This window comes from Polypterus senegalus, unplaced genomic scaffold, assembly GCF_016835505.1.
Source record: "Polypterus senegalus isolate Bchr_013 unplaced genomic scaffold, ASM1683550v1 scaffold_775, whole genome shotgun sequence".
Classification (NCBI taxonomy): domain Eukaryota; kingdom Metazoa; phylum Chordata; class Cladistia; order Polypteriformes; family Polypteridae; genus Polypterus; species Polypterus senegalus.
In genome coordinates this window covers 32,092-40,758 of record NW_024383913.1, presented here as the reverse complement: position 1 = coordinate 40,758, position 8,667 = coordinate 32,092, and the positions used below count along the sequence as shown (strand labels likewise).

The following is an 8,667-nucleotide window of genomic DNA, read 5'->3' as shown; positions in this document are numbered from 1 at the left end:
TTGTGGACCCCTGTGGCTGCAGGTAGTGATGGGCCTATGGCGTTATTTCAGTGCCACTATTCTGAGCACGTAAAAAATATTGGCGCGCGTAAAAAGATTGCAAGTGCAAGTGTTGCATTTGAAGAGAAATTTATTTTGAGTGTACAAAGCTGAATTTGAGTGAACAAAATTCTTTGCTGCGTGCAAAAAATGTATTTCAGTGTTTGCGCTTATCCATATACACACACACAATAGCACCCCCTCTCGCTCAGTTTTTTCATTTGCGCTTGCTCGCAATGTGTTGCTTGCGCTCACAACATTATCTGCTGCGAGCGCTCAACTCTCTGTACACCATTATAAGTGTGCCACAAAACCAACCAATCACAGACTTGGTTTCAAAAATTCTGATTGGCTCTTACGGTTCCAATCAGCTCGCTAGCTGCTGCATTCGGACACCGGAAACACTTCCACTCAGCCTCGCTTCTTGCAGATAGAGGGAGTTTTGATTTACTCTGCAGCCAAAGAAGAGATGGCAGAATCAAATAATGGCTCCAATAATACTACACCACAGTATCAGGTGAGTTTAATTTTTTTTGTGTGAATTTAGTAATTTGCTGTCCTTTCTGTTTAATATGCCGTGAAATTGTAGTTACAGATGCAGCTGTAGAGTTTAAGCTAGCCTAATGGGTAATTACCAGCGTAGTTGTCTTACTGAGGCAGTGTATCCCAATCATGCTTTTTAGGGTAATGGTGCAGTTGAGTCAGCAGTAAGAAATCTGGTGTCTTTGCTGCTTAACAACATATCCACAAATCCTTCAGGGAGGCCAACAGAGAGTGGGCAGCCGGAGCCTAGAACTCTGACTATCCAGCAAGAGATGACAAGGTGTTAGCTTTTTTTGTGTGTGTGTTTTTTTTCTAAATGTTTTGCAATCTTTTCTGTTACAGTTATTTGTTTTATCGATTTATCAACATTGATTTCTAAATTAAAATGTGCTATTAAGGACTGGTGTCATATTTAATAACTTTATTAAACAATAACCCTTATGTTATGCAACACTGCATTTTTTTAAACTCATGCATTTTCATCACACAGATCATTTCCAGGACATTTCAAATCAAACTTGAGCCGTGGTAAAAAGAGATGTTTTACATCTACTAAACAGCTTGTTAAGGCAGGCAGTAAGACCACAGGCCTCAGTTTTTATTTGCTGTCAAAAAACACATCCTACACTCCTTTGCCAGCTGAGGAGCTTGAACTCCTACAAGCTGGCATGGGGAGACAAACCGTGTCTCTTCCAGAAGATGGTGACCATGCAGAGGTAAGGTTGTATAGTCAGTATTAAAATAAGTCATTGGCAGACGATTTAGCCTGAATCATATGCCACAGTCCATTTAGTGTTCCATTCTGCTTAACTGTGTTTTTAACTAAGATTTCAAGACTTCTGGAAGAAACCTTTCCAAAATGGAATATCTTTGTGGAGGATGGCTCTTGCATAAGGCAACAGGTTTGTTGTAAATTCAGTTTTTATGTGTGTTTTTGGCATTCTTGCGTGCTCATACTGCATTAGAATTATGTAGTTGATACTTTTGCTGCTTGATTGTATGTGCTATCTTTCTGTCAATAAAGGTGGCAGTGGTCGACGAAAGCTCACTGTAATTCCACCTGAAACAGAAGGATATTCTGTCAAAACACTGAAAGCTGTGTCAGGAGGTGGCAAATCCACTTTTACATTGTACCTCTTCAGGAAACATTAGACACATCTCCTCTACCTCCCGACTCACAGCACTTTTCAAAGATGCCAAAGAAGTTATGTTACCAGTGTAATGAAGTTATGCCTCTGCAGATGCTTGCAGTACACATTAATACGTGCAAAGGAAAATTCTCTCCTGATGAGACTGATGATGAGGTGAGACAATTTTGATGAAGTCAAAATGAGCAATTTTAATTAAATAATATAGTATCACAATTACTGTTTTTTAATTCTGCAGGAATCTGAGTTATGCATTGTGAAAAGCAAATGCAAGGTAAACCTAGCAAATTACTAAAAACCATAGTAACTACAATAAATTTTGTATCGGTAATGATCTTTTTCCCACTATGCATAACATGTACCCCCTTTTTGAAATTGTAGGTTATTTGTCCAATATGCACTAAGGACTTTCCTGAAGATGAGATCACAGTCCACGCAAGTCTGTGTGGGATAGGTAATCTTTTTCAGCCATTTATGAAAAATGTTAATCAGTAACAGTCCACGCAAACATATGTATTTTTTTTACTTTGTTTCGTCAACAGCTTTCAATGCATGGTGCCTGAAGAAAATGACCAAACTACATGCACACCAACTCAAACTTCAGTATGCACAACAGACAGGTAATCTTTGCTCTATTATAGTTCATATACACACTATTATGCAGAACCATTTGTTAAAATTATGTGTAAGATCTTTTAAACAATAGCTGGGTTTTAATTTCATATAAAACATTTTATGATCACACTACTTTAAATTATGGTTAAAGATTGTTGCACAGAACATGCTGCGATAAGTTCTAATCAAGTTTAATGTGGTAGCCTCTTTTAATCTAAAGATGATTATTTTTCTTTGAGAACTTAGGATGTTTTCTACCCTGTTTTTGTTAAGCGTGGAAGATGTATTGCGTTGCCTTGAACAACAAGTCGACACCACAACAGAATTTAAGTTGTGTGTGGACAGAGAAGACCTTCCAGACAGAGGCATTCTCCAGTGGCAGAGAAAAAAATCTGCATCTCCCACCAGTGTTCTTAGGGTGGTTTTCATTGGAGAGGCAGGCGTGGATACAGGAGCACTTAGGAAAGAGTTTTTGAGTGGTGAGTTGCCTATTACCTGTTTTGTCCTAGTGTCAAAAATAATGGATAACTTAAAAATGCGGATATTTTTTGTATGAAAGACATGATTTCAGGTATTGAAAGCAGATTCTTTGAAGGACCTGAGAACAAGGGCAAAAACCCCAAGTATTCTCTGACCGATCTTGATAATGAAAACTTCAGGTTGGTTACATACGAGCTTTGTGTATTACATTTAATGCATCCGATATTTTGTAAATGTTACCTGAAAATGAATTATAATCATTTGTCTTCACAGAACTGTTGGTGAAATAATTGCAGTCAGCCTCAAGGAGGCCCATCTCCTGCCTTTTCAAAGAATGGTGCTACAATTTCCTCTGCTCAGGAGAGGTTGATTTCAGCTGTCTGTCTAAGGAGGATGTTGCAGATGTGGAATCTTCCCTGCTCATCAGCAAAGTGAGCACCTGGTTTAGCTCTGGCACATGATATATTATGAGTATGGTGTTTTTAAACACTTTTAACCTTCTGTATTTCCTCTTTCACATTATACATTTCCAGGTTGAAGATGCAGCAGACATACAGTCTCTGATGTTGTGGGCTGATGAAATTGTCACCTGTGGATACACAAACCAGATAAAGATGGATAGTAAGGAAAGCATGATACGTTTAGAAAAAGTCAGAGAGATCATTAACCCATCCCCAACTAGTTTTTCATTTTGTTTTGTTTTCTTTAAGTGCCATTGTCTTACACTCTACAACAAGACTGATTCCAATGCTACAGCAGCTCAGAAAGGGCATGGAACTGTATGGTCTTGTGAACCTGATGGCTGTAAATCCTGAAGCTTGCCACAGTTTGTTTGTGCCTGGGAAAATCCTCAAAGTAAGTATTAACATAGCAGCTTCAGTCTGATCCGAAGACAGTCCACTTATCTGTACTGTAGTTATCCTGTATTTATTTATTAGTTTTGAATGAACAATATATCTATAATATAATCTACTTTATTTCCTTATTTACAGCCAGACGCTGATTTCATTATGATGAGCTGCCAACCACATTTCAGTGAAAAGGGGACATCTAGGGAGAGAACTGAGAGGAAGATCATAAATTTTTTGCAAGATTTCTTGCAGGAGATTGAAGCATCAGGTACTATATAGTATTAGCTGTATATACCTATAGTATTGTGTATATATACCGTATGCATCTGTTAAATATTTTTGCTTTAACATACAGGGCACTAGGAAGTATTCTTAGTTGTTAATTTAAAACATTGTAATCCAGATTGCTTTTTATTTAGAAAAGACTTCAGAAACATTTTCAAACATCACAGATGGAAACACAGGCGGTGCAGGTGGTGAAAAATCAGAGTCTCTTGCTGTCCAGCATGTGCTCCAGTGGATGACCGGCCAGTCCCATGTTCCCATCCTTCCTGATGAAAAGAGACATTTCAAAATAACATGCAAGTTTGACCACGAATGTAAGGAGCGGCTGGGAGATCACTCAATTTGTTACCCAGTTGTGAGTGCATGCACTTGTACTGTGACTTTTCCAGTGCAGCATCTGGACACGTACACAATGTTTAAAACCATAATGAGTGCAGCAGTTAGATATGGTGGTGGATTCCACAGAGTTTAACACATTGTTGTCTTGTAATTTGGAAACTAAATGAGTAAAAATGTTTCTAAACATTAGCTGTTAAGATGTTCGTAGCTGTTTCATGAAAATGATAAGACTTCAAAACTTTGTGTAGGGTCCTACGTTGATAGATATTAAGCAAGTGCTTTGTTTGATTGTCTACTTGTAATCTGAATTGTAATCTGTAATCTTTCAGCAAAGAAATCCAGTATTTGAGAACAAAAGAGCGTTGACTTTCACGTCCATCTTAAGTGTCACTGTTGGTTTGACACCAGTAGCAAGAATTGTATATACAGGTCACGACGTAAGATTCTGAATGTTCCAAGGGATTAATTGTTCTCTGAAGTCCCTCCAGGGTTTCCTCATCCAGTGGGCATTCAATTTCAGGAACCACAACTGTGCTGTTAGATTCTTCTTGCAGTACAGCACTCTCCCAGTCAATGCCTGGATCCTGAAGCTCCTTCAAATCCACAAACATATATAATAGTCATTATTCCAGAATAGGTACTTTTGGGAGTAATGTTATTTTGTGTAAGCGTTTTTTCCAATAAATACAACAATTTAAAAAGAATGCCTTTGTTTTCATGTTCTTCTTACTGTGATTTACATTAGTGGTAATTGATAGGCAAGAATGTATAAAATCACCAGAAGCATCTCGCAGATGTGCCACAAGTGTTTAATATGTTAATTTCAGAAGAGCAGAGTTTCAGAAGAGCAAAAAATTATGATCTGGTACCTCAAGTCTCGCCCTCATCCAGCTCTTGTAGATGTCCCATACACCAGAGCTGTTCAGGAGTGAGACCACCTTCTGTCCTGAGGGGATGATTATTCCATCCTCCAACAAAGGTGACAAGATCTGCTCGGAGTCGAGGGACAAAGATGTAGTGGACACCAAAGAGATGAATGACATCTGAAATGTCAAGCAGGCCATCCTCCTCAAGTGAGTGAAGAACATCATGGTACTTGCTAGTGACTGCAATCCAGACATCACGCCAAAGTCGTTCTACTCTGTAAATACATTTGAATTTGGATTTATGGTATTATATGCTTTAAATCAATATCAGAACTGCTACAACAATCTACCCATGCAGTCAATAATAATATAAAAAAAACATCAAAAGACTAACCTCTGATTGTGGACACTCTTTCCAGATATGAAACTCGCTCTCCTGTTCCTCTTGTGGCAAACATGAAATGTGCAATGTCCAGGTTTTCTACTCCTTGATCTGCCTAACCCTATGATAAAAATACATTTTTAAGGAAGTTGTCTTTAATGAAACTTGTTGCTAGCATATAAATTTGATCAGGGCATTAAACCTTGATGGCAAGCCGTGAAGCTGGGCTGATCTCAGGAAAAATGAGAATGCAGTTTTTGCCCTGTTGTTAGTTGCTGCATCCAAGTACAGGACCTGCAGTAAAAACAAATGGAAAATTAAAGATCTGGTTTCAGATCATGTATAGTTTTTCAGTTAATAATGCAGTTCCATAATAAGTGTTCAAGGAACATTGTACGGTTCTATGTTCAAAACCATAATTCAAAGCTTGAGTAGTCTATACATCAATATTGGTAGTACTTATCAAAAAATAACCTTTTTTTTGTAAAGAACTGATTATAATTTTTTTTTTAAACTGCAAATCGTCCACTATGTTGGCTTGCTGAATAATTGATGTTCATAAAGAAATAACCTAATACAGCTCTCATTTCAAAACTACCAAATATTCTACATAACAGTTTAAATTTTACCTTCCTTGAGTAGCCATCCACTCCACCAAAGATCACAACATTGTACCTGTTTCAGAGGGAAAACAATCTCACTAAGGCTTGATTTGCAGAACATGTAAGACATTGAAAATACATTTTTCAGTATGCAAACTTGCCACTGATTTAAACTGGACACTTGTCAGGTGTGCTGAAAATAATACCAACATTTTTATATGTGAAAGTGGATAAGTTCAATGAGACTTAATATTTTAGTTCCCTTGTCATGATTTTTTTTTAAGTTTTCAGGAGCACTTACCATATTATGTGTTGATAGGCTTGTTATCATGGAAAATATCGATATACAAAGTGTAAATAATTGCTCAAGAAAATTTACAATTAACAATATTACTGCTTTTGTTACACATCCTGTAATCCTTTTACTTAATATTACTCTATGAAGTGCTTTTTAAAATATTATAAACACACTGAAAGACCTATCAGATAAGGTTGATTAAAACAGATTTAAAGTATAACGTGCATCTTTCTGCCCAACTTTTATTAGAGCTATATAAGTGGGTATTTTACCTTATTAGCTTGTGATTTGTGTCTATGTGGACAAGGGAGAGAGGGCCTCACAGAGTAGCTTCTTCGCACAACACAGCCTAGTTCTGTAATCCGTGTGAAGATCCCAACAGCATCAACTCGATGCATGGAGGCCATCATTCTCCACCACTGAACACGGAGACCCATAGAAACCAAATGTCCTTGAACCATTCGATAGCCAGCATTTGGCATCTGATTTTTGATAGCCATATGATGTTGTCCAGCTCTTGGTCATTCATTGTGCTGTATGTTCCTCTCACAGACAAGTCAAATTCTTGCATCCTCCTGAAGATTGTTCTTCTTGAAACACCAAGACATTTAGCGATGCAGCTGACTGGCAGCTGAGTGTCCAACAAGTTCTTCAGTTTTTCTCTCTCTAAATACGATTTTGGGGTGGCCAGGTCCCAGACCAACTTCTGTTTCCAGTTCAATAATTCCCACAGAGGTGATGTTAATTTCACACTGAACCAGATGATGAACATTTTGTAGAGCCTCTGTAACCTCTGACAGACCACCTATTTGCTGAGAGAAAGATTCAAACAGAACAAGCTCATGACGAGTCAAGAACTCCAAATAATCCAGATTTAGTGGTTGTTGGTTTAAAGCAGCTTCCAGTTTAGAGAGGAGTCTATGCATCATTTGCTGTCTCAGTATGTCCTGTTAAAAGCAGCAAACATGGACAAGTAGTTAGAAAAATACAATGAAATGACGTATCTCAGACAAAAATAAACAACCCATAAAACGAACTACATGAGGTACATCATTTTGCAAGTTTGCATAGTTTGAAAATTAGCTAACGTCAGTTATCAAGCGAATAATAATGTACAAAATGATTTTATATTACTTACATGTGGCCGGGACATGTTGTTTTCGTGCTGCTGTTCAGTATTCGACATAAAAGAGAGCTACTCAAATATAATTTGGAGAGTCAGTTGGCATGGTTGTATAATGCAACTACATTATACTACACCAACGATAGTCTTAACAAATAATATATTTTAAAATAAAATAATTAAAGATATTATCCGCAAATTGGGGTTTAATTGAGTTTAGTTGGATTTAGCTACATTTCGGACTGTTTCCGGAATGCAGCAGTTAGCGAGCTGATTGGAGACCGTAAGAGCCAATCAGAATTTTTGAAACCAAGTCTGTGATTGGTTGGTTTTGTGGCACACTTATAACGGTGTACAGAGAGTTGAGCTTGCAGCAGAGAATGTTGTGAGCGCAAGCAACACATTGCGAGCAAGCGCAAATGAAAAAACTGAGCGAGAGGGGGTGCTATTGTGTGTGTGTATATGGATAAGTGCAAACACTGAAATACATTTTTTGCACGCAGCAATGAATTTTGTTCACTCAAATTCAGCTTTTATGCGCTCAAAATAAATTTCTCCTCAAAATGCAACACTTGCACTTGCAAAATTTTTTACATACGTGCGCTCAGAATAGTGGCACTGAAATAGCGCCATATGGGCCGCTTGATACTCAGGTTTGACACTGTTTGAGCTATCGAGCACTGGAGATCGGCACCGCCGAGGCTTGCTTCAAATGCTATCATCGCGTGATGTTGAGCACGCTTAAGCGTAATGACGTCATTGATATCCGCGCAGTCAGCAGTCGATTTGGTCAGTAACTAGTCTACTGAAGTGCTTTGGCTCAAAGCGTAAAAGCGGTTGTCTGTGCTATATTGATAAAATACGCTAACCGAGTTCAAATCCTAGTTGGGGCTCGCATATGTTGAAAAAAGGATTTTGTATAAAACAGTTAAGTAGTACTTGTTTGAAAGTTAACAAATATGTTTTGGAGACATTATGAACGATTTACATGGAGCACCTTTTCCTCAGTGTGGAATTGTGTCCACCAAGAATCTGTAACAAATTATAGCATATTTTGGGTAAGGTAGCACGTATTATAACAATCCAGAATCTATTC

General features: G+C 37.9%; 1 protein-coding gene and 1 long non-coding RNA gene across 2 annotated transcripts; one reads left to right on the top strand and one right to left on the bottom strand.

The window, feature by feature from the left end:
* The first annotated feature begins 453 nt into the window (after positions 1-453).
* Positions 454-4,731, top strand: LOC120521729. Its single transcript, XM_039743128.1, has 11 exons — positions 454-556; positions 1,725-1,886; positions 1,969-2,004; positions 2,112-2,184; positions 2,273-2,350; positions 2,905-3,026; positions 3,122-3,256; positions 3,359-3,465; positions 3,536-3,680; positions 3,818-3,944; positions 4,096-4,731. The coding sequence occupies exons 1-11, from the start codon at positions 509-511 to the stop codon at positions 4,431-4,433; spliced, it is 1,371 nt and encodes a 456-aa protein (XP_039599062.1). The 5' UTR covers positions 454-508; the 3' UTR covers positions 4,434-4,731.
* Positions 4,732-5,750: 1,019 nt separating this feature from the next.
* On the bottom strand, positions 5,751-6,768 carry LOC120521728. Its single transcript, XR_005632183.1, has 3 exons — positions 6,721-6,768; positions 6,178-6,223; positions 5,751-5,842 (listed from the first exon to the last, which is right to left on the bottom strand). It is a non-coding gene; the product is annotated as an uncharacterized LOC120521728 (long non-coding RNA).
* Positions 6,769-8,667: the final 1,899 nt, after the last annotated feature.

Bases quoted from the DNA above. Each gene is read 5' to 3' on its own strand.
- LOC120521729 (XM_039743128.1), top strand. From the start codon at position 509: ATGGCAGAATCAAATAATGGCTCCAATAATACTACACCACAGTATCAG. The intron at 3,257-3,358 runs GTGAGCACCTGG...ATACATTTCCAG, and splicing joins CTTCCCTGCTCATCAGCAAA to GTTGAAGATGCAGCAGACAT. The intron at 3,945-4,095 runs GTACTATATAGT...CTTTTTATTTAG, and splicing joins GCAGGAGATTGAAGCATCAG to AAAAGACTTCAGAAACATTT.